At 41.9% G+C, this 26976-nt stretch overlaps 1 protein-coding gene across 4 annotated transcripts in view; it reads right to left on the reverse strand.

Moving 5' to 3' along the window:
• The window catches only part of AOPEP (aminopeptidase O (putative)), a 300772-nt gene that overhangs the window by 55717 nt on the left and 218079 nt on the right, over positions 1-26976 (reverse strand). For 3 of the 4 annotated variants that reach the window (XM_065878726.1, XM_065878729.1, XM_065878728.1), the window contains 2 exons: positions 24874-24936; positions 24396-24470 (listed from right to left, as the gene is read on the reverse strand). The exons of the other annotated variant lie outside the window; for it this stretch is intronic. In XM_065878726.1, the coding sequence (XP_065734798.1) occupies positions 24396-24470; positions 24874-24936 (138 nt within the window). The remainder of the gene's footprint in view (positions 1-24395; positions 24471-24873; positions 24937-26976) is intronic. 4 annotated transcript variants of the gene reach the window in all.

Raw genomic sequence — 26976 nt, forward strand, 5'->3', positions numbered from 1 at the left:
CAACAACTTATTTAAATGAGAGCATACCTGAGAGGCACGTTTTAAAAACAGCGCTGCAGGGCCCGCCTCGTCTCCCCAGAGGCCAAGGCCACTCTGGTCCTGAAGGGACAGGCCTTCTGAGGGCCACGCGAGGCCTAACAGACCGTCAGGCCCAGGATGGCTACGCGGCACCTGCAGAACACCTGGCCAGCCCCAGCACTCTAAGAGGGCCAGGGGGTGTACCTACAGCTCTAGGAGGGGTGACCTGACCGGAAAGCACACTACCAGCAGTTGGCCTCGGCTAGTCAGGGCCAGTGGTGTTTTCCTGGACACACAGGACAAAGCATGTCTCCAGGCCTACTCCAAGTCACACCAGAGGTTTCCAGCCACCTCACATTAGTTTGATATCCTGCGACATATGCCTTCTGATCAGGCCCCTTTCCATGTTATGCTTAATACAACAAGATGAGAGAAACCACAAATTACAAAAAACTACAGGGGACTGAGCAACTTATTCATGCCCCCTATAAACACTGGAAAAAGATGTCTTTAGCAGAAACATGTAATCAAAAGAAGGGGTGGAGTCAGTGGCACATCAAAGCCCCTCAGCTGTGATGCACAGTCAACAAACTGGAGAATCCTCCAGATATATGGGACAAGTTGAAAGACGGGGCAGATAGTGTTCACTTGTCTGAACTGAGATACATTGGGAAAAGCGAACCTAAAATGACATGATCCAGCGAGCGCTGAGGAAATGTATGTTCTAATTCTCCCACCCTCCAGCATTTCGGCTGAAAGAGGATGCACAGCTGAGCTGCAGCAGCTCTCTGGTGCCTTGTGGGAGTAAAACCCAAAAGGCCCTTTTGGTCTTCAGGAGCATGCAGTTCCAACCTCAAGCTCCACCTGTCGGCCACTGTCAGGGCATCAGCACAGAGCTGTGCTCCCGGTCTTTGATGGACGGCGAGGTTTCAATCAGGGATCAGTTCCTACAAAAAGCTGCTCTGAGGAACTTATTTCCTCCTCACATTAAAACGGAGACCTAGGGCTTCCCTGGTGGCGCAGTGGTTGAGAGTCCGCCTGCCGATGCAGGAGACACGGGTTCGTGCCCCGGTTCAGGAAGATCCCACATGCCGCGGAGCGGCTGGGTCCGTGAGCCATGGCCACTGAGCCTGCGCGTCCGGAGCCTGTGCTCCGCAACGGGAGAGGCCACAACAGTGAGAGGCCTGCGTACCGCAAAAAAAAAAAAAAAAAAAAAAAAAAAAACGGAGACCTACCTGACATCACGTTCCGGTTCTCTGGGAACACGTGGCGCACGCCCAACACGTTCTGCTACTGGATGTTGTGAGGGAAGGCGGCCTACTTAAGTTTCACGACATTCTTTGTAAACTAAAAAGAGCAGATGCATGAAGAACAAATACAAAGAGAAGCACTGACTCCATTTCATTTAAGTAAATACAGGTAAATGAAGAGAAATCTATTAATTGCCAAAATAATTAATGCTCTTCACCCACACAAATGTGCATTTGACATGCACTTTTATGTGCTAACACTACTGGGCTTGCGGGGTGCATGTGTGCCTGCACATCCCAGAGATGAGCCGGGCACTGCAAACACCAGACTTTCCACTAGCCTGGGACCACACCTTGCCAGGAGGGGTTTTCACCAACGTAGAGAGCAAGATGGTCAGAAAAGCCAGCCAGGCTGGAAGGTAAAACAAAAATACCAAAGAAGTAGCAAAGCATCAGAGTAATAACCCCTTTCAGGATTCAATTATGTTACTTTGAAGTTAAGACTATTTGCATTTTAATAAAAGCCAGAAAGCAGGAGGTGGTTGTGTGACTGCATATTCCTTAGAAATAAGTTGAGAGTATCGATTTCAGCGTAACTCTTAAAGTAGAACAGAAAGAGCCTCACAGTTAATTGCTGAACAGAGGCTCATCTTCCATAATCTCCATATTGTGACTACAAGCTCAACACACAAGTCACAAGGTGAGCTGGTAGCATACCCTCAGATCTTGAAATGCATGTCAGTTTGATTCCCATTGAGAGAAGAAGAGGAAAAGCAGCACAGCTGCTGCCACTTTTTACATCGACTGTCACAGAAAGTCAAAGGTAAAAGGAGTCATCCACAAGCCCTCATTACCCAGTCCAACCATCCATTCATGAGACAGTGGTATCAGATTGCAGTCTGTATTTACAAAAGTTTACTCCAGTATACTGGGGATTGTTTTCAAACAGATTTGGTTAAGGTATACAAGTCCTGGGGAAAGCCAGGACTACAGCTGCAGTTAAAAATGCTGAATTCCAGTACATGTCAGTCAAGTTACCTTTCAGGAAAAGTACAGCTTTCCAAAAAGGCAGAATTTCAAAATTGCTGAATTAAATTTTTTTAAAACAGTAACCTGAATGAACCACCTTTGAAGTCACAAAGTAGAAGTGACAAATAAAAACATGCTCTCACTCTTTTTCAATAATTATTTTCACCAAAAGATTTAAATGACAAATACCAAAATATTAAGAGTAAGTAGCCCTCTGGATAACTGGATTACTGGTAGTTTTCAATTTTCTTCTTTACACCTTCTTAGATTTCCTAGATTTTCTCTAATCGACAGTATCACTTTTATAATGAGAAAAAAATGTTAATTTCCTTGGCTCATGGTTTGTTTGAAACTGGAAGGCGGGGACTAAATATGCTGAACTGAAATAAAAAGGCAGGAAAGGTGCCACAACAGAAAACAAAACTTAGTTACCCTGTGCAGAAATTGGAACATACCACGGCTGCAACAGTCAACTTGGCATTCAATCTAGATTTTAACAATTTGAGCAACATGAACTGGTGTCCCCAGGGAGCCTACCCAATCAGCCCAATTGGGCATGCTGTGGCCTATGCTGCCCTGTGGTAGCACTCAGATTTAATCAAGGCACTCTCAAAGGTATATGCTAATAAGGCTTAGTGGAAACTCAAGTTTTTATGTTAACAGTGGCTTGGTTATCACAAATGAAACCAAATTAAAATTAATTCCAACCTCCTGCCCCTGAGTAAACCTTTCTCAGGAGTTTTCATGATATGGCTGAATTAACTTCTTTCCTCTTCACCGTGTCCCTGATAAGCTGCTGGAGAAGGTGCTTATAATCACGGCAACATCCAAAATATCAATAACAAATACAAGAAGGAGGAGAACATTATTAGAAAATCTACAAACTTTGATCAGTGCTAAAACAGCCAGTAAAATGCCACGTCTCTCAAATGTGGCATGACACATGTTTGGCATGACATCAAGTGGCCTGGAGTGATGAACAGACGGCAGGTGTCCACAAGCTCAGGAGGGCATTGAGAGCCCAGGTGGGTGAAATGCAGCACGCAGGGAGAAGGGAGCTTACACCTGAGGGCTCCGACTAACTCTACGCTGCTAAGAAAACACAGGCTGTGGAAGGGGCTGCTCTGGTGTGTAACAGGGCATGGCTCCTTGTCAGGCGCACACACCGACCGACAAAAAGGCAAAGGCCAGGAAAGTTGAGACTGGTAAAGCGATTTAATGTCTGCATCTATGCAACACCCCTAAGGAATTCAGTAATGTTATCATGAGGCCCAAGAGTTTAATTCTTCACTCTCAGCTCTGCTCCATACCTCTCAACCACATCCCTTCTCAGAAGTACGTGGCTGGCCTCTTGACACTACTGTTTCCCTACTGAGAGGGCACATGGTGACAGGGATGATTCTGCATTGGTGAAGGCAGCCAAGTCCAGAAGGTTGCATCCTAGGGAATGTTACAGAACCCATTAGAGAATCGGTTTACAGAAAATGAGCACAGATCAATGACATGTAGCCCTCCACCCAATTACCAGGATGCTTTGCGCCATCTGCATCACCTGAGAGCTGCTACTGCCTCCTGTCACCTCTGTCGCTTCCCTACTCTCACACACACACACACACACACACACACACACACACAGTATTTCAGTAATATGAACCAAAAAACTATCGTATCTTGGAGCCCATGGCTCTCATGATAATACAAACAATGCCTAACTTTTAACACTACCTTGAAATGAAATTTTTTTTAATTATTTATTTTTGGCTGCATTGGGTCTTCGTTGCTGTGCGCGGGCTTTCTCTAGTTGCGGTGAGTGGGGGTTACTCTTCATTGTGGTGCGCGGGCTTATTGCGGTGGCTTCTCTTGTTGCAGAGCTAGGCGCTCTAGGCATGCTGGCTTCAGCAATTGTGGCACAAAGGCTCAGTAGTTGTGGCGCACGGGCTTAGCTGCTCCGCAGCATGTGGGATCTTCCCGGACCAGGGCTTGAACCCGTGTCCCCTGCATTGGCATGTGGTTTCTTAACCACTGTGCCACCAGGGAAGTCCTTGAAATGAAATTCTTAAATACCGTAACTCACATAACACATATGATGCGGGGACCTTAATAGAATGCCTCATCTCTAACATAAAGGAAAATTAAAAGGAAAGTGGGTCAGAATGCATTAATACGGATTTCAGTATTATCAAGCCTGAATACCCTATAAGACATAATGAAGCAATGAGAGGCCTAGGGAATCCCCATAAACACACAGCTATTAACACAAACTGAAGTAGGTGTGAGGTGTAGTTACTCATACACAAAAGCATTCCCACTGATGACAAGATTTTCCAAAATGGCAAACAACTCTCGGGAAAATTCAACAAAATACAATCTTCCCAGATTTATCTGGCACTCACATTCCTAGATAATTCAGTAAATATTAAAACTGTGCATATAAAAGAGCTTAAAGGTTAAACATTAGACACAGGTTTTTCACCTGTGTAACTCTCTAGCAGACACCTGAAGACTGTGTGGAAGGCAGAATAATTCCTCACCATGCTAGAAACTGCTGCGCATTGCAGGCATAATGTTCCTGGACTGAGGCTGAGGCCACTAAACGCCAGGAGCACCCCCAATCACTAAAACACCCACATCACCCCCATGGGGGTGATTCTGACCCGGGAGAACCACCTTTTCACCAAACTGCCCCCACAATGACAAAGTGCCTATGGAAGCCAGACTAATGCATGCAAATTGTATCCAGTTGAGGTTCTCTCTTCAGCTATCAGATCATAAGAAAATCACCTCTGCCACTACTTCCCTCCCAGACTTCTGTCACTTGGTGCTTGAGTGCCTCTCATCCTTTCCTCTTGTTAGGTCACGTGCCCTCCCTGAAGGGTATCATCTTTAAGCTGGTCATTGCTAAAACCCACTTTGAACAATCACAAACTCAAAAGACAAATGGGCCTGTAACGAGTGTTCTGAGACTCATGCTTCGGCTCATACCCAAACAGCGGTCATGAACCTCACCCATGATGAAGTGTCTATTTTACCAGAATGCTCGGTCATGACTGAGTATATGACTTACTTAGAAAAATAAGTTTATTTGAGAAGCTCACGCCAAAATAAAACATACCTGCAAATCCTAGAATAAACAAAATAATGAGCTACTTTCACCACTTGGTCTTGAACGTGCACAGTAATCCCTGCCATGTCAAGTGATGTGATAAATTCTTCCTGTAAAACTTCTGTGAGATCTTTGGAAATGGCCCAGATTCATACAAACATCCCTAGTTGCATTTTTAATAAAGAACCCTTAAAAGCTACCTAATTCTGTAAGCTAGAAACTTTACCATTTAATTATTTAAAGCACCATAAAACATGGTTCTATAGATACATGTGTCTATATTAAAACAGTGTATATAATCAGAAATATAAACTTACAACCTTTGACTTGAATAACAAGAGAAACTAAAAACAGAAAAGTACAAAAAATAAATCCCTTCTAAAAGTAAACCAATGTTTAGACAATTAACGTCATATTAATTATGATTAATTAACACACATACCTACACACACACCCCTCCATACTTTATATTAAGTTTATAAAATTAAATGGAAAGTTGTCAAACTATTGCAAGCATGCCTGGTGGCAGAACCAAGAGATTAGAGAGAATAGAGTACCAAGGACCATAATTTTAGTTAACATGTGTTAACGATGCTTGAAAAATTAAAAAATACTTAAAATTGTTCCTAGCTTTCTTCTGTGCAGAAGAATATAAAAAAACGAGTCAAAGGTTAAGATTATTCCTTAAATATGGCCTGTGATAGGGATGTGGAGAAACTGGAACCCTCATACATCACTGGTGGGAAGGTAATATGGTGTAGCCATTTTGGAAAACAATCTGGCAGGTTCTTAAAAAGTTAAACATAAATTTACTATATGACTTCTAGGTATCTACCCAAGAGAACTAAAAGCATATGTCCACACACACACAGAAAAAAAAACACCCCAAAACACAATAAAAAAAACTCCACACAAAAACTTGTGTGTCTTTAAAGATAGCCCCAAACCAGAAACAACCCCAATGTCCACCAACTGTGAATAGACAGACAAAAATGTGGTACAACCACACAATGGAATACTGCTCAGGAATAGAAAGGAACAAACTACTGATACACACTACAACGTGGATGAACTTCAAAAACATTAAGCTAGGTGAAAGAAGGCAAACACGTAAAACCACATATTGAGTTAGTCCACTGACATGAAATCCAGAAAAGGCAAACCTATAGTATAGAAAGAGAAAGTAGATTACTGGTTACCTAGGGACTGGGGAGGGGGTGAAACGGGGAGTGACTGCTAATTGTCACCAGGGATCTTTCTGGGATGATGGAAATGTTCTAAAACTGGATTCTGGGGATGACTGAACAACTTGGCAAATTTACTAAAAACCAGTGAATTGTACACTGACTTATATGATATGTACATTACACCTTACACAAGCAGTTTAAAACATATATATACACACACAGAGCCTACAGCTGAAGCCCTGCACAGCTACAAAGTGTTAAATCTGTGTTTTGGTTGTCCCTCTTACTTTCTTGATTCCAGAGTGGAAAAGATGACATCAGGCTATTAACATTATGAGAATGCAGAATTTTGCTATTCAATTTCCTCTTAAAGATAATAAAGGAGGATGAGGGGAGGGAATCATGCAGGGGGAGCAAATAAATCTGCTCTTTCCTCATTATGGAGTTCAAACCGGGTCACGGCCCTATTAGCTGGTAACCACGAGTAGCTTACTTATTACTGTGCACTGCCGGCTGGGGCAGTGCTGGGGTCTGGGAACAGAGTCCACCACCCTATGAACACAAGACCTTTGTAATGGGCAAAGCCAGGCCAGGCATTAGGCTACACACGATAATGGACACGCTAAACAATTAGGAAATGAGAAACTACAGAAATTCTTATGTTTAGTTCACATATTGAAATCTAGCAAGAGGGAGGGTATATGGGGATATACGTGTACATGTGGCTGATTCACTTTGTTATACAGGAGAAACTAACACAACATTGTAAAGCAGTTATCCTCCAATAAAGATGTTAAAAAGAAAAAAAAAAAATCTAATACAAGCCACTTACCTCCCAAACCTCAAACTGAAGTTTTTATTTGTTAAGATCAGTATCAACTTAATAATTTTACATAATCAAAAACCTTAATCTGGCACACCATGTATGATACCCTAAGACAACCTACGTTGCCTCCCCCCTCCCAACTCTTAAAGAGCCAACTTGCCAAGCATGTATTAAATAAACTCACTGCTTTACTCAGTCGGGCCTTACAGCCAATGTGCTAGCTCTGCTTTGCAGACTCATGACGGGTCTCTTCGCAGCAGGACAAGGGACCGGATGGTACCGTCACTATAGACAAGGAGCGGGCTCTCTGGTGCCACGTCTGAGTGCTGTGAGCTGACAGTACTCACTGATGGAAGGCTGGAAGGGGCAGGGTGACAAGCATATGGAACAGCCCCTGCTGGAAAAAGGGTCATGAAAGAGCTAAGTGCAAGGATAAGCTAGTCAGAGTCTCTGTAGTTTTCTGACCATCCATAGCCAGGACACCAAGACTGCCCCTGCCACCTACTCACAGAAGTTCCCAGCTGGAAGCTGCAGCACATGTGCCATGTCCAGAAGACATGCATTTTAGGACCATCTCATACGTCCCTGTACAAAAGTTTCTGAATAGGAAAAAAAAAAATAGTAACTACGTAAGTGATAAGAGGACCAATCTGATAGAAACGGCATGGAATTATTTTTAGTTGAAGTGGATAGGATCTCATGAAAATGAAATGTTGTGGAAAAGAGTATTCAGGCAGGAAAAAGGAAATACTATATTTATCCCCTTCTCTCCCACCACTCTTGAGCATTTCCTCTACTTTGAGAAGTAAGCAATAAAACTGTTTTCCCTCTGCTCAGAGACACAGTGACTCACAGGCACCAACGGCATGGGGAACCCCACACTTGGGCCCAGAGTACAGAAAAACACCACCTGACAGGGGTCACACATATATACGGCTGCACACTACTGCAGCACTTGGGTGAGGGGCACGCCCCTGGCCTATGAAATCCTTCCAGTGGCTCTCACTGTTCTGCCTGGGAGAAAGTGGGGAGAATGTTCCAGCGGCCTCCTCAGGGGCCCACACTGTCCCTGACCGCTTGTGAGCCTGCAGCTGAACTACTGCTCTCTGTCAACAGAGGGAAGAATATTCCAAGAATGCCAAGGACTAACAAAATGACCAGCACTGTTTTCTCATGATTCATTCCCCTCGTCCACATCCCACTTTCTCTCTCATTCCTTAATCTCTATTTAAAATAAACTTCACAGGGGAAAACTAGGGATCAGGTGAGTAAAAGCAGTTACCTGCATAATCTGATAGAGCTAGCTGGCTAATATAACATTTGACATGAAAATTATCCTGCATAAAAAAATACTTCCCTTCTCATAAAAAATTCAAGCATGCTCATAATTTAGAGGGCATGTGGAGCTTCAATCCTTAGCAACTAAAAAGCCAGTGTCAGTCTATAGGGTTTTGTCCAATGACCCTTTTAACTACTTGAAAATTATATCTAACTATCAAATAATGTTATGGCTTATCAATAAAGACTTCTTCCTGAAAAAATATTGATCCTGGATTTACGTAAGCAAGGACATTCTGAGAAGCCTTTTTAAAATCACGCACAAGCCATTACTCATAGTTGAGACAAACACTGGGCCCATTTCTTCTGTGTCTGGGTGGGTTTCTATTAGTAAGTCAGCACCTGGGGAAACTTACTAACTATTCCAAGCCAGTTCTACATAAGAATAATAGTTATTGTAAACTCAGACCTCTATAGTTACAGGGTGTGTGTATGGGGATATCTCAACACTTGTCTTTAAAAGCTTCCTGGAATTACATAGGGCTCAGGACACCAGCAAACACTGTATTTCGTGATAGCCAGACTTTTTGCAAATTGAGATCACTTTAACTAAGACCTGAACCCAAATCAATAAAACCGCTCTGATGATTTCAACTACAATTCTCTTTGGAGGATCCCTGTGGAAACTTCCAACAGAATGTGAGGTAGTATTTCCCTGAGGCAGAGTGGCCCCAAACAGCAGATTCCTGTGTCAGCTTGGGAAACAGGTGCACTTCTAGGCATGGCTGGGACCTGCCAGAGAAGTAATGGGGCTGCCTCCCCGGTCTTAACTCTGGGGATACTTCAGCTGGCCCATAGACACCAGGCTGATGTTCCAAACTCATGCCCTTAGGGCCATTCTTCCCATGGCCACATTTCTTGGTCTATCCTATTGGTTCTCAGGGTTACTTCTGTTCTCATTAATATACCACGGATGACAAATGACTTTAAACCCTGAAAACAGCATTGTAGAAGCCCATCACCACCACCACTAATAACTACTGTCGGTGAGCAATGACGCAGTGGCAGTTCTTTGCTAAATGCTTTACAGTAACTATTTTACAGGTGAGGAAACTGAGGCTTACACAGGCTAGTTTATTCAAGATTAAAAAGCTAGCAAGGGGTGAATATGGGATTTCAACCCATCTGTCTGACTATGAATTCCATATCATGAAGGCCTCTAGGGGGAAGGAAATGTACTTTACGATTTCAATTTACTTCTAAGAGCGCAGATGACCCACAAGGCATTAGCTGCGGCCATCTCCAAAGTTCTGTGGAGAGAGAAGTTAATGGAAACCACACATGTTCTGGGAAAGGAGAAAAAAGTGTCTATCCACAACAGATTAACATTTCTCTTGCCAAGAAAACTAGAGTCGGGAAACTGCCTGGGAAGTAAATGCTCTTGACAAATGAACTCTTCATACTGAGCTATTGTTAAAACTGAACTATTGTTGAAATAGTATTTTATTGTTCACTTATTTTAATTTTGAATTATTTCTGATATTACAATTTACTATAATGAGCTGTCTTTTTAAAAAAGGAAGGTTTTTGTTTTTTTTCTTTTTTTGTGTGGTACACGGGCCTCTCACTGCTGTGGCCTCTCCCGTTGTGGAGCACAGGCTCCGGACGCGCAGGCTCAGCGGCCATGGCTCACGGGCCCAGCCGCTCCGCGGCATGTGGGATCTTCCCGGACCGGGGCACGAACCCGCGTCCCCTGCATCGGCAGGCAGACTCTCAACCACTGCGCCACCAGGGGAGCCCAAAAGGAAGTATTTTTAAATATGCTGTTAACAGTTTTTCACAGGAAAAAGTGCCACCAAGAATACAACAGACACACTTCTTTATTTTTAACCCTCATTTAAACGATGTGTCTCACCCTCCAAGATTACTGGACGATCACTTTAAAGACAAGTAATAAGAATACTGCAGGTCAAATATATTTATAATACATTCCCCTCCCCTTCTCTGTAACAGTGTATGATTGCAAAACAGGTCTGATACAAAAAAATTAAAAACCGAGCAACTATGAATGCATGTTCAAGAGCTACAACAATCACTTATGGTTGTTTTACTCTCTTCTCCTTGTCCCGTTCAAGAATCTGAACACCAGAGCAAGGAGTCTTGTAGCAACAAGTCAGATTTCCTCTTCTTTTATCTTGAACTTCATCAGGATTATAGCACTTCCCAAAAAAATCCGAATGTGAAGTTAAGCAAAAGTAAACAAAAACGTATCTTTCACCTTCTGTTCTGGAGCCAGGTTTGCTCCACCTTCACTTCTTCCACTGAGCCTCTCCCTAGGAAGGCTCATGATGACAATGACTTTGCATTACGCCCAGGGCAGTTCTAGGGAAGCGTGAGTCAGAGGCAGACACAGACGCAAACAGCAAACAGCGCCAGTTCTGGAAACAGCGGCTGCAGCTTTCCTCCAAGATGGGAGACAGTGGTCCCAGTCTCAGCCCAAAACCTCCCCTGCTCAGAGGTAAAAGGCCAATGAAATGGTTCAAGTGTGTGTGTCTGCATGCACACGCACCCAAGCTATACGTGCACAGTGGTACATCAGTGATCCTTTGATGGAAGATAGTTCAGCATCAGTTAGATTCATCTTATGATAATCTGGTGCTCTACGATTGGGTAATGCTACTGCTGGCCATGCCAGTGACTTAATCTCTAATAAAGACTCAAAGTATGCCAGGGTTGGCAACACGGGAGTATCATCCAGTGCCTTCTCTCCAGCAGCGTTCATTTTGATGGGAACGAAGGGAAGGGCGCCTTCGACAAGTCTGAAGCAGCTCAGTACCTACCTTTTCTTTTCACCTGCCCACCTGAGACACTATCTGCCCGCTGTATCTCAGAAAACACACAAGCAGTTTCTTCCGCAAACCATAATATTCCTATTCACTTTGTCCTGCCAAGAGTACATAGAGATCTGGGGGACTAAACCTTTTATAACCCAAGTTCAGCATTTATTAATACTGTTTTGGGGGTAGAGCTGGTTTCATTTGGCCTATAAGCAAATAGCCAAGTCAGAAAGATCACAGGAAAACTTCACTTCACTTTAAATTTGCAATACATCAAGGTATGAATATATTTAAACATGGAAAGCAGCCATGCATTTTCGAAAACAATTATAATGTATATATTAAAAAATATCTGCACAGACTGAAGAAAAGGCATTTGTGAGAGTTCCTTTACTGCATTCCAAACTAAAATGGCTTGTTATCTGGTCACACTATTGTTTGACTAAAAACAGCAAAAACGTTTTCATGTCCAAGTTGTTTGGTCCGTGACAAATATCACAAAAACCTCGAATAACCTATGCCCTGTAAAGTTTACTAACTTAATACGAAAAGCAAAGTTTCACACCAACCCTTGAAGACACCTGTCCCACCACGTAGTCTTACCCACTCTTTGGAAGGCCTGAGCCTTCAAGATCTGACCCAGTCCACACCTAACCAAGCCAGGATGGGAGAGTCCTCCATAAACCATGAAAAGGCCCTCACTCTGGACGAGTTTCTAGGCCACAAGGGGTGGCCTTGGAGGGGCAGCCTGAGTCTCCCAGACCTTGCTTCCCGCCACCCCCAGGTGTCCGTGCCCCAGAACACGACAAAGACCAGCTGCACACGTTTCTCCTGGCCCAGCATCCAAAGCTGCTCCCCGCCTCCTACTTCGAGAAGCTGCCCTGGCAGACAGCTGCAAAGAGCACGGGGGGACAGAGCCGGGCCTGGTCCCAGGCCAGCACTGCGGACCCCCACGTTCTCACATGTAAAACAAGGGTTGGAGTCAGAGAAGCAATAAGGCCTTGCCCCAGTCTAACAACTCCAGTCCTGTACAGCATTCCAGATAAAGCGCTGAAGTGAAGCGTGAGTTGTTGAGCTCTCCACGAGATGCTCTCCCCGCTCTGTTCACTCTTGTGGCCAAGCGCACCCAAGCGTCAAGGACTTCGAGTAGCTTTCGAACATTTTATTCCCTAGCACACTCCTCCAGGTGCTTGAGTTATCATTTCTCCAGGTATTTTAGACAGCTCCTAGCGGGTGATTTTATTTTAAGTCACCTGAACTTCTTAGTTCTTTCTAATGTTCTGTGAAGCTGCACTACAGAACGATGATTATTTCCACAGATCCAAAGACTATGTTAGAAACTCAAGATGACCAAGAACTATTTTAGAGAATATAATCATTTCAAGACAACTACCTGTACTAGAATTCACTTTTTGTCAGGAAATAAACGGAACAACGCAACCCTGCCTAGTGAAAGGTAACAGAGGTGGTCTTCCCCTTAGACCAGAAATATACTGCAAAATGACAACAGAGGAGGAGGTATGCCCAATACTCAGTGCCATTCATTAGCGCATATCTGTATAAGCTCCACCAGCCTTTAAAGGAACTTCAAATCATAATAGTTTGGGGAAAAGAAAGAAAAGCAATGACTTGAGTACAAAAAATGATTATAGACTGATTTTAAAATGGAGCTTTGCTAGAATAGAAATCTTATCAACCTGAAGAGCACTTTGAGAGCTTCCTGTTTGGAACAACAATGACAATTTACTATACTGTAGTAGACAAACTGAAGAGAGATACAAATGAAACTGTAGAGTAGTGCTGAGAAATAGGACCGGTCTTCTTGAATAAAGTCAAAAGATAGAGACAAAACATGCAGACTTGTGTATGAGTACTACCGCTATATGTGCTGCAAACCAAAGAACAATTACAGGAAGAAATCAAGGCTGGTTTGGGGGGTGGGGGGGTTGTTTTTGTTTTGGGGGGTTTTTTGGTCTATAAATAAATTTAAGAATGTTTTCCTATCTCACTACTGTGGAGAAGGAAAAAAAAAAACAAATGAATGGTGTCTATCGACATGCTATGAGGTAGTCAGTCTTTCACCATCTTATTTGAAGAGGTGCTCCAATATGTACTAAATGCTTCGTTAGTGCCAGCTGTTTTAGATAAGACACCTCACTTAACTCCCACAAGGCTCTGGCAAGATGAGTATCCACCCTCTTTGACAGGATGACACGTGGTGGTACAGTCATCAGGGGTCCACCTTGGGAGCCAGGCCCAAGCCACCCAAGGTCTGCAAGCCACCCAAGATCTGCATACTTCAGGAAGGGTCACCTCTCCAAGACATTAGCACCCCTCTGCAGAAAACAACTGGATTTCATCAGACAAAATTCCAGAGACAAGAATGGATCACTCTACAAAGATCAAAAGAAAGGCACACCTAACAAGGCTATGTGGACAAGGAGGACCAGAGTCACAGGGAGACAAGAGTCAGAACAGAAGTAGGTCACGGCGACTCCAACTGACACATGAGGACTCTAGGCTCAGTGACTCATTTGGGGATCTTGGGGGAGACATTCAGACTTTCCATTTACTGCACTACTGCCTTCTGATCTGCAAAATGGAGGACAAAAGTTTATTAGGATTATCTAGATACTTACAGATCCTCACAAGAAATAAAAGCCTTAAGTATAAATAACATGGTTTAATACCCATGAGAATGGCTAATGTAAAGAAATCTGACAATACCGAGTGCTGATGAGGAGGCACAGAAACTGTAACCTTAAACATTGCTGGTGGCAATTTTTACTAGTTTCTTAAAAATTAAACATACACCTACCCAAAGGCCAAGCCATGCCAGTCCTAGGTATCTACCCAAGAGGAACAGGTCTACATCGAAGATAGTTAAACCACTATTCTAACAGCCAGACACTGCAAAAAATCCAAACATCTATCAACCAATAATAGATAAACAAAATGTAGTACATCCACACAACAGAATACTTCATAATAAAAAGGAACAGGGACTTCCCTGGCGATCCAGTGGTAAAGACTCTGCGCTCCACTGCAGGGGGCACGCAGTTTGATCCCCGGTCGAGGTAAGATCCCACATGCCGTGGGGCAACTAAGCCCACATGCCACAACTACAGAGCCCTCGCACCGCAACGAAAGATCCTGCATGCTGCAGCTAAGACCCAACACAGCCAATAAATAAATAAATATTAAAAAATAAATATGGTATTCCTTATTAAAAAAAATGCTCGTTTGATTTATAGAAAGATACATAAAATGATCAATGATTTGGATATACACTTAATGCCATTTTTGTGGCCTACCTCACAAGTTCATTTGTTCTCATCACCAAAAAATAAAAGGGGTATATAACTGTTCTTTAAAATACTGTAAAAAAAAAAAAAAAAAAAAAAAGAGGTCATCTGTGGTGTTGAAAACACGTGGAATACTTTTTGAATAAGAGAACACAACATCCAAAAATCACAAGAGGGGGCAACTCTGAAGAGCTCTGCAACTTCAAGTCACCACCCCTAACTCTGAAACGTTCTCATTTCTCATTTTGCCTTGAAACCAAATATTTAGAGGGAAGGAAAAAACCCAAAACTGAAAGACGCAAATAAAAGGAAAAAAAATAGAGAAACAGAATGAAAAATTTACATCCTCAAGTTCAGAGGTAGCCTAAACTTGCTGCAGCACTTTGATTTCACATTAGTGAGCCAAAGAGAAATAGAGCTTACCCTTGAGCAATGTGAGTTCAAACTGCATGTGTCTACTTACATGTGCATATTTTTCGTTAGTAAATACTACAGTACTACATGATCCATAGTTGACTGAATCCAGGGATGTGGAGGAACCTCAGATACGGAGGACTCACTGTAAGCTAGTTATTATACCTGGATTAACCTCCAAGTTGTTCAAGGGTCAACTACACCGACTTCACAGTTTCAGTATGTTCTTATGAAGACAAGCTGAATTTTGAGAACAGAAATTATGGCATCCTTAGTTCTACAAAATAACAGAAGTTGAATGAACTGGAGCAAATATTTGTTTCCTGCTATTAGCCTGGACAAGGCTTGTGGATGATGCAAATAGCCCAAAGTGATATGGCTTCCTTTCCTTATGAGATCCAAATTGCTCTGTATGCATACCTAATGTACCTCTGATACAGGTTTCATTCAATTCTGTTTTCTTCTGTTTCTAGTTTTTTACATCTCAACTGTAAACTCTCTGAAGACTGTTTTCCATTCATCTCTGTACTGCCTACTCCTTACTCATTTATGTTTTATGTGTTGTGGATATGCAATGAAGTTAGTAAATAAATACTTTAAGTAAATATAGAATTTAATAAGGAATGCATTACACAGAATCATAAACAGTATTACATTTCTAGCCTTGGGTTTCCAAATCATTCTGATTCATAAGTGTCAGAAGAATTTTTATGATGGGTTCCAGCCTTACTTGCAAAACATGGATGCATTTATTTTTTAAAATCACATATTCAATAAAGACACTAACACTATTTATATGTACGTCAATCAAACCCCTATCTGTGCTTACAAATCAGGTAAAAGCATTAAAATGGATTCAGTTAATTCAATTACTCCATTTCCCACCATAACTTCCAGCCTGCATGTGTAAAGGGCTGCTTTATCAAAACAAGGCCCAGGAACGGAAACTCTAGTCCAGGGTAGCCTCAGGGAAAATGCATCATATACTCATATCCTTAGTTTGTGCTACATTGGTTTAGATTTATTTATCACATGCTAGCTTGTAGTAAATGATCTTGGATATGTTGTGTGTTTTAACTCCCATGGCCAGAAATGACATCTCCTGTTTCTTTGGCATTTTCCAGCAGCTTCTTACACAGGGCCTTACGTACAACAAATCTAAGAAAATACGTTGACTGATTAGACTGATTTAGGTTTTCAGCTCTCCTCATTATCTGAAAAAATAGAGTCCTTTAACTTTTTCTCCTCTGCGTTGTTTTATGCACATATAAACTAAAATCACATAACCCCAGAGTTTTGTGTGGGAAACTAACATGTGACAGGAAAGAGTATGAGAAGAATACAATGGAGATGGGAGTTTTCTAAATGAGATACTTTCAAAAAGCACCAGTGCTTTTAGGCCAGCAATTCTACCCAAGTGGATCAGGGTGAGTTTATTTACTGCCAGAATACAGACAGAAGACTTCAGGGTATCCACTTTAGATTTCTCACAAATATAAAGCCAACTCAAATCCAACTGACTATAAAATGAAGTACTGTAAATTTTAAAGTTCCTGACAACAAGGCATTTTAAAGGGTAACAAGAAAGTAAAATAAACGTAAAGCACTTTACATACGGTATCTCATTTGGTCTTCAAATCCACTCCCTGAGCAGGCAAAAACAGTTATCATTATTCTCATTCTACAGATGAAGAAAATAAAGCTCAAAAGCAAGTGACAATTGGGAAAACGGACCCACAATAGGTTATATTAAAGAAAAATTGGGGGAATTTACAGAAAAAAATCTGGGCATCCAGGAGAAAAAACCAGGTCACTCTGAGGAAAAGAAATGAGGCCACTGTCAAACTATATGCAAGACAATGGAGGAACATATCTAGGATACTTAAAGAAAATATAAGCCAAGGATTTTATGTCTAGTTGAACTGACCCTCGTGTATAAAGAACAAAAACTTATAAACATACAAGAACTCAGGAACTACTGCTGCCCCAAGCTCTTCCTGAGAAATCCACTATAAAACTAGCTTCAAAAAACCAAACTGACTGAAGATCAATACAAGGGTAGGTGATGAGCATTAAATATAGATGGACTTGCAGAATTAAAACTAAGTGATTTTATAAAGGATACAGTATAATATGGAATGGTTACATCCTCTGACATTGTAGGTACAACTATCAAAAAGGGGAGAGGGGACGGGAAGATTATATGAAAAATACTATTAGTTTGTTGACTGTGTCATAGGTATTTACCTGGAAGCTAAAAGGTAACACCTCAAGTCACAGGATGGAAGACAGAGTGGGGTGGGGCAAGAAAAGGTTAGCATCTAATTTTACTATTGCTCACAGCAGGAAATCAATACACATGAGCAAAAAACAGTGGACAAGAGGCAGAAATGTGTTATCATGTCAAAGTAACCATTAGAACAAAAATACAAGCCTTCCTAAATGCCAAAAAATGGACAAAAGAGAAAAAATGTATCATAAAACTGTAAATATTAATTTTATAATTAATACAAATTGGCTTAACTGGCCTATTAAATAAAAGGATTTTCAGATGAAAGCAAAAGTCAAGCGACAAACTTAAGGAACATAATTAGGTGGCAGAGTTGGGATCAGTGTCAGTCTTCCCGGCTCTGAGCTCTCTTTATAGAAGGGATGAAAAAGATGACCCACGACAGCCAGGAAAGCGCTACCAAATGTGCTTTAATGGAAACCTCCGTCATTAGAGAACAAAATAAAAACCTGGACATTAAATTTTTTTTAAATGCAAAAGCCAGGTATAACTTTATAGAAAGGTACCATTTGTGAGATTCACTCATCTAATTCATTCCACAAATATTTATTGAGGCTGTATGTGATCAGGTCCTTTTCTAAGTACTGGAAACACAAGGCTTGAGTGTCATTTTTCCTTTGTGCAGAGACCCAGAAATATAAATGAAATACATGCTGGCTAGACTTAAAGACACATGCTAGTGTCGGCCTCCTAAAATAGAAGATTAATGGAAACAATGACAGGCCCTAAACTACACTGACACCAGTAGGTGCTACTAAAATAATGCATCTTATTAGTGCCATATGATACCAGGCACAAAACAGCAGCTCATTAAAATGCCTAAGATGAGAATGATTGCCAAGTAAAGCATTCTGTCACAGGAATGTAACTAATGCTTCCTATAAAACTAAAAGTCACAAAAATTTCCTCTGCCCGCCTCCCTTTTCTAGCCAAACTCTTATGTTTTATATTAAAATGGCTTTCATCTCTCACGGCACATAAGAGTTGATGGCTGCTGGCATCAAATCTGCTAAAATCAACAATGGTGTAATTATCTGCACACTTTCAAGTGTTTCCAAAATACATGCTGGTTGAGATTTTCCTAACTTAGAAACGTATGCTTTATGTTGGTGGTCTAGGAATGTCAATAGCCTGGGTTAAAAAGAATTTTTAAGTCTTGCCCAAAGCATTCTTTTCTACAACAATTATTCGATTTGTTTATAACTCATCTACCTCCACAAAGCATATGACATATCATATTGCTATTTTGTGAAACTACTTTAATGGTACAGTTACATGAGTTGCTACACGTAAAGCACTGAGAAGAGTGCTTGACACATGATAAGTGTCAGCTATTATTACAGTAATAGTTCCATTCAAAGATTCTTTTTAAAATATGTGAATAAGTGCATGAGGGTAAGTGGATGACTTTTAAATTTTCCCCATCATGCCAGCTGAAAATGGGAAGAAATTTTAGTACACTCAAAATTCTCACTTTTCTTTAAAGAACTGCAGATTCTTAAGAAAAATCTACGAAATCGATGAAAATTTAATCCTATAAAATTATACAGATCAGACCTCCTTCCTGAGGCTACCAAAAATACATTTTATCAGCAATTCTTCCTTGGTCCAGCTAAGGGGAAAAAAACAAAAAAAAACCAACCAAGATCTTGTGAAACCAGATCTAACCTGAGATGTGGTACAGAAAATTTAATAAGTTATGTATTTGTTAGGGATTTACAAGGAAAAAAGGGAGACGCACAAAAAAGACTGAGTTCCAAATATTTCAGCAATAAAATAACGAATTGCATATTAACAGTGCTATAATTACCCCTTTTGTTTGGTTTCTTTGTAATTATTTTTAATAAATTATTCTGCCTCCTCCTATCACTCAAGTAAGTCGTCATCCAAAGGCACAATCAGTACAACAGAGGACACAAAGCCACTCACTGATAGGGAAGGCGTAAGAGAGGGCGGCTGGTGCCTCAAGAGCTGTGACTCATTAGAATCCATAAAGCTTTTCTACGAGATCAAGTATCAATGAAGCTATTGTAAGAGGTTACAGCTATATAAATGTAGACTAGTTATGAATTCTCACATGGCAAGAGCATTTTCGAAAAGAGGAAAGGGCACCAGTGCCTGGGAAACCACTCAACACGAATGCTGCCTCAGTTACATAAGAGTGGCTGCCCACACCTACCATTTTGCTAAATGCAGGTAGTGCCTATAAAGAGAAGGGACCCTTTGGTTCAGCACTCCCTAAATTCATCTTGTGCCGTTTGGCCAAGCTTTGAATCCTAAGAGCTGCAGAGTCAAGCCTAACACCGTTGCCGACTGCTGTTAGAGATCCAAGAAATAAAACAGAAAATTTTTATTAGTCTTAAATACTGTTTTCCAGAAATCATAAACCAAATAGAAAACAGATCTTTGTCACAAAAGACAAATAGCAGTAAAGCACTTTATTAAATAGCTTAAAATTTGTACCTACCTTTATCATTTTGAATATTTCAGTATCAGAATTGTAATAAAAACATCCTCCAAGAATGTGTAAAATTTTAAAAGGAACAATAAATGTGGCAAAATGCACAAGCCAAGTTGGATTTAAAAAATCTTCTGTGAATTATTATCAAGGTTATCAATGATTTCAGTTCAGAATCAAGCGTGTGGAAAGAACAAATGAAAAAGCTGAGTGAAAATGGTCCAGAATTTAGGAAGGATACTGTCACAAAGAAAATAGTTCCAGTATTTTCTCTCAAAGACTCAGAAAAATAGAATTTACCATTTAGATCCCACTAAAATGGCCGCTAAATGCTATGAATCCAGTTTCACAACCATCTTTCCAGATTTTCATGTTTCACTCAATATTTCAAGGAAAACTTCACCAAATTTTAAACAATTTTATGCTTACGGGTATTATTTTTCAGGTTCTGGCAGAAAAGAATAATTAAGGTAACCTTAAAGGGTGCTTTTATTGGAGACCATTTGCACCTAGCGTTTCTTATGACTAATCGTAACAGAGGCCAATCTTACCCTCAGCAAGACACTTGCTTGTAAACAGACACACATGAAGGAGCTCTTGTTAATAATAACAGCAAACCTTAGTATTGTTGAATTTTCAATGTTTTGAAAGTATGCCAATGAATACTTCTGACATCATATTACTTACTGATGACTAGAAATTAGTATTTTTAAAATTTGTTCTATTTTCAGATGTGTATACAGTAGAAAAGGTACTTCTTTCAAATATGAAAATTGGAATTTTCTTCCTCTAAAAAAATCATAATGCCAGTCAGATATTTTCTTCAAATATATGATTTCATAAATTATTATATAATCCTTAGAATACTGATTAAAGAATTATCAAAAATGCTGTATTATCAAGTATATATTTATAAGAACATTATATTAGCCCTTAATCTTTCAATATGATAGATAATTTGTATTTATCTTTGAACCAGTTAAAAATAAAAGCAGGGAAAAAAATGTGTGTTCTTCCAAAACCAGTAGTCCTTTAGTGAAATCTATTAACATTATTTTTTAAAATACACATTATACAATTCACTGTGGCAATCGCCATTGTTTGACCCGCCCCTCGCAGAGCAGGCTGATCCATTCATCCTAGTTGTTCTTTGTATACTTGTTCACATTCCCCTTGCCTTTCTGTTGCATAAATTATTCAAACTAAATAAAAGGAACTCGAAAGAGTGAAAAAGGAAGAATATCAGAATGTAAGGAGAAAATACCTGAGGACCAGAAGCAAAAGAGAGGTGAGTTTTGTAACTAAAATTGAAGAAAAAAAAACACAACAATGTAAAGGAATTCAGTTACACCAGTGGAAAAAGGGCTAAAACATAAAGTAAAATGGAAATGACTGTCAGAGAAAATAGGAGAAAATGCAGACAAAAGAATGACGCATCTACAGAAAAGACAAGAAATGAAAATCCGTAAGACAGCGATAGAGAGACAGTAGAGCTATCTGGTGGGTGGGTGGGAATGACACAACACAGCAGTAGGCCAGGAAAGGCCAGGAGAGCATCTTAAATCACTTTACCAGTGGTACCTCTCATTCACCCAGTTTACTTTATTTCATTATTCGTTATTTTAACCCACAGCTGAGCACAGTATAAGTTTGTTTTGCTTCTCCTTCTGAGTTCACTGAAAACCTCAACTAGTATTTCAAGTTAAACCAGGTTATGCCTACCACTTAGCGCCTTCAAGATTTTAAGGGGGGGAAATAATCATTCCTGTAAGATTCCATTCTTTAACGTTTAACTCCTCACCAAACGCCCCTCTTCAGACTCTGGCCTTGCACCACTGCTTTCTGTTTTCCTTCCTCGAGCAGGTCAGTAAAAATCAGAGGAAAAAATGTTATGACCCTAGCAGAGTTAAATACAGACCAGTCATCCCACAAGTTCACTCATCAGGCATGAATTCTGCCTGAGGCCTGAAGGTGCAAATACAGACTCATGGGATGGAGGAAAGGGCAGCAGGAGGGAGAGAAAGGGGCAAAGACAAAGTAGGCAAATAAAAGCAATGGCTAGATTTTAAATGTACAACCAACCAGAAACGACTAAAACTCATATTCTTATTTTACAGTTACATCAAATGAATAAAAGCAGAAAACGCCACAGTTTTATTCTAACGTTGCAGAAAAACAGTAAGCGCATGAAAAAAGAAAAATTGACTTCTGCTATGGCAAACATTTAAAAAAAACTTACTAAACTCAATAGTAAGTTAACTACCTACATTCCTACGAATAACAGGTTCAAATCCCAGCAAAAAGTTAACAAATGACCTATCTGAATACCCATAACCACAGAATTTGATCTGCATTTTGGAATAGACACTCGGGCAATCAGAGGACACACCTCAGCTACCAGCTGCAGGGTAGCTTCTGTGCCTTTCAGAACTTGTTCTCATGCCCTTGACAGCTGATCGCTCCCCCTTTCTAAACCCTGCCCTTGAAAATATTGCATATGCTTTGCCTCAGTGAGCTCCAAACTCTCTCCCAGGTGCGGCAGAGGCAAAACAGTGGGCAAAGGGCTCAGCTGCTGTGCAGAACCAGAAGGAGAGATGGGAGACGCTGATCATTAATATCGTCTGATACAATTGTGAAATTTCCCACCTTCTTGCCCTGCCCACCTCCACCCTCCAAGCTAGTCAGCTTTAAGCTCCATTCCTGGAAAGGAAGCTCAGCATCATGGTCTCAACCCACTTCATTTTCACGTCCTCCTCAAAACTGCTGCCCACAATTTCTAAGAAAAGTCAAAAGTGCGTCCTCCCCATAAGCTCCAACACAACAGCCTCTCTCAAGGAGAAATGGCTCAATGAAGAACTCCAGTTTTCCTGGAAGGCAAAATCCTCAGTCCCTACCCTTCTCATTCTCAGAAGGCAGTGGTCAGGTCATGGGTGTCACAGATAACGGTTACTTCAAATTCAGATTTTGGTAGTGACGGTAGCTGGTAATCCACAAAGATAAGGGCTTCCCCTTCTTCTATGCATGATACATTGTGTGCTTGGGTAATCTTACTTTGGGTTTAAAAAAATAACAGCTAAAAACTATTTTTTAAAATACTAAATAAGCCGTAATTCTTTTTCCTTCTTTGGACATTTTATGATCTCATCTATCCATCACCTCACAAACATTTTTAAAAACACCTAGACCATGAAAGTTAAACAAACACGACCTACCATAGCATGTCAAGGTATGGTCAGAAAACTCAAGCCCGTTCAAAATGACAACTTTTTCTATTACTGTTTAACTGAAGTGACATATATGACTCTTGGTTTAAAGAGTCACACTCTTCACACACTGGATGACTCCTTACAAATGACTATACTCCTAGGCCAGTTCTTTTTGTAATTCTCTCCGAAGCTGCCCTTGGTATCCTTAAATGCACTCTGGAACTCTGGTATCACCTTCATTACGATGTGCTTTGTGCACATTCTCGGACGCTGCAATGCCCATACTAAGGCAACACATCACAGAAGTTGGCAGCAATGCTATCAGCAAGAATTTGGCTTCAGAATCAGAAGTGATTCATCATACATTCTAGCAGCAGAAAAACAACACACTGCTATTTTAATCCCTTGGTGCTTTCAAGAATCAAAAAACAGTAAAATAATTAAAGCAAAAGCAACAAAAATCATTATCTCCTGTAAGGTTTGTAAAAACATTATTCACTTTTGAGAGTTTTCAATGAAATCACTCAGGAAACGACAGACTACTTACCTTATTTCGTATTACTTATTACAATGACAAATCAAGTTTTGACTTAACACAATTTCAGGAGAAAACAGGTAGTCCAAACTTCTGCAAAGTAGCATATACTGAAATTCTAAGTGTAGAAAAACAAACTTCTCATTTGCATTAGTAAATAAAATCTCTCCTAGTGTTTCAAAAGTAATACACTTCTTTCATTTTCTCTCTCCATTTTTCAGAGTACTCTAAAGTCTAAATGAATGAGTGTGCTACTGTCTCTATCACGACCAAGCAGAGAAACATGATACTGTGGGTGACTTATTCAGAACAACCCCCTTTTTTAGAGATAGTTATATAATAATATAATACCATCATAAATACTACTGGTCTAATGTAATAATGGAACTCGCTTATGTCCTAACGCTCTACTTAATAAACATGAAAGAAATCTCTATCCTGGGTCATTCTAACTTCCTGAGAACACATTACGTTGATAAGTCACTAGAATTATCAACCAGCGTTTCTATAGAACTATCCAGGTATATCTAAGGTTTACTGCAAACTTAAAAAAAAAAAAAAAAAAAAAAAGCTACTCTGTCGTTGCCATCAAGTATTCAGGGCCAGACGGGGAGACTGATCAAGAACTCCATTCAGTGCTCTCTTTCGGGGACCCCTACCTTTTCCAACACTTCTTCTGTCTCCTTTCGTTTCCGTTTTCGGGGTCTCCTGTTCACTCGGACCCATTTGGCGACCTGAAGTTCAAAAACCACAGGGCATTTTAAACACAGAACGACGGGTCCTGAGGGCCGCCCCTCAGCGTGAGAAACAAACGATCGACAACCTCGCGACACAGCCTTCCTCGGCTTCACCTGGGGGAGCCACAGGCACCCTTCGGGGCTCGCGGGGCCGCCTCAGCGCAGGGGGCCCTCGGGTCTGCGGCGAGCCGAGGCCGCGACCTTCGCCCCGGCCGCTCCCTCCGTTATGGGCCCGATTTGCCGCCCCCGCGCCGGTGGGAGCCAGAGCCCCCGAACGAGGGCCATCTTACCCACCGCTGCCGCGCGACGCAGCCGACCGGGGTCTCCGCGCCAGGGATGCAACGCGCGACCCACCGCCCGGGGAGGAAGGGAGCCCAAGGACCGCGCCGCCCGCACTCACCTCGGCGCTCACTTGCCGCACGAGCCCGCACTCCGCCCCGGCCAGGCGCTCCCTCTGCAGCGGCTGCGGGGGAAGGGGACAGAGTCAAGTTTTTCCCGAGAGCCGCCCCAGCCTCCCTCCCCCGCGCCCCACCAACTCAGCGCGCCAACCCTGTACCTCGCCCGCGGTAGGTGAAGGTGGGAGCCTGGCGCCGGAACCCGCGCCCAGGGCCGTCCGCCCCGCCGGCCCGCCTGAGAGCGGGGAACGCTCGAGGCCCGCAACACCTAAGGCACAGCGCGGGCGGCGGGCGAGCGCGGGGCCCGGGCGGCGGCGCGGGCGGCGGGCGGGCGCTGGGCGGGGGCGGGGCCTGCCTTAAAGGTATAGGCGGCCGCGCCGCCCTCCCCGCAGGTCGCCTCCGCCCCCACCCCCGCCGGCGCTCCGCCTGTGTTATTGTTCTCTTCGCAAACATCTTTCTTCTCCTCCCTGCGTCCTGCCCGCGCCCTCCCACGCGCGGGCCGATCCCCGGCGCGCGCGCTTACCTTTCCAGCCCACAAGCCTGCGGGACCCCGGGTACCGCGAAAGGGCTTTTTGACCGCGGTGGGAGCAGAATTGCTGCCCGCCGGCAGGCGAAAAGGCTTAGCGGCAAAAGCTCCCTCAACCCCGCGGCCAGCCTGAACTCGCCCTTCGGGTCAGAAACCTAAGTGTCCAGATGGCCTTCGCGGAGGGAAAGGAACTTTCCTAATGGAGTTTTCTCTGGGAATGGATTAGACGCCACTGAGTTGACCTTTTTCAGTGGCCCCTCCGGACTCCGGGGCTGTGGCAGGTGACCTCCTGGGGGAGAAGCCGCGAGCGCGTGAAAGGCGAACCCGGGGCTCCGCCCGCGCGTCGCGGGAGCTAACGCGCTCTGGGTGAGCCCGGCCGGCGCCGCGCTTGCCCGGCCTGTGGACCCCTCCAAAGCGACTAGTAGAATTTAAGAAGGGGTCAATACGTCTTCATAAATAGGGGTAAACTTTCCACTCGGTTTATAAAAGTGTGAGATACCCTCAGTCTTTTCCGCCGACCCCCAAAAGGCTTTCTTTCCATCCTCATCAGAAGTGGGCTGAACCAGCCTGGGGGGTGAGAGCTTTGGGAGAAGAGTCGGGTCGCACTCGCGTTTGCTGATGTTGACCATTCCTTTAACTTTATCGCATTTCTTTAAAGAAAATCTGTCTTGCCCTCTCTTTATTGCTACTCCATCCTTCTTTCAAGATCAAAAGCTTTAGATCAAAGCCAAGATCAAACTCACTACTTTAAATAGAAGCAACTTTGCCATGGAGTATTTTACACAAAGGGGAGCTTCTTAATGGAGACATCAGAGTGGAAAACTTTATTTTATCCCTTCATCCCAGATTCATAACTGGACTAACTTAAAATTACATTGATGATGCACTTCTGTTTCCTAAAACAAACAACAGGACTGCTCAAGCGGGAGAGTCTTGACTTGGTGTTTGTGTTAACAGGAATTAAAAAAAAAACAAAAAAAAACTATGTAGAGTTAAATCAACATATTAACCGGTATTAGTTAAGTGCTATGAAATGCATGCTCGTTTGCTAAAGAGTTTTTCAAGGTGTTATCGAATCTTTTTATATATAATGTACAACCATCACATACAATTTTTTTTACTGTAAACGAAATGCACAAAAATGGATAGTCTTGCAAGCCTCAAATGCACATCAATATAGGCAGGTTAAAATTACAAATGATGAAGTGGATTATGTAATTGCAGAGCTGCTTAATTTTAAATGGAAATAAAACTTTGAACTATTTAAGCTTCCATGCTACTAATAACAGTTCCACAATCAATAGAAATCTATCACAGACTGACATTTCCCTTTACCCACTAGAATTTTTTTTCTTGGGAATTCACCATGTCTAAGATTCCCTGATACAAACAGTTCAATATTGATGTACAGTGCCATGCCTAAATGGACCTCTCTTAAGTGTCCTCTTTGTTGATTTAGCAACAATTTAAAAACATGTCTTAGAAGAAACAAAAACCAAAGTAAATTCCAACAATCCAGCAGCAGGAAGAAAGATAACTATTGCAAATTAAACCTTACACAGACTTCTATGAAAATCTGCTG

Source organism: Phocoena phocoena, chromosome 6 (assembly GCF_963924675.1).
Source record: "Phocoena phocoena chromosome 6, mPhoPho1.1, whole genome shotgun sequence".
NCBI lineage: Eukaryota > Metazoa > Chordata > Mammalia > Artiodactyla > Phocoenidae > Phocoena > Phocoena phocoena.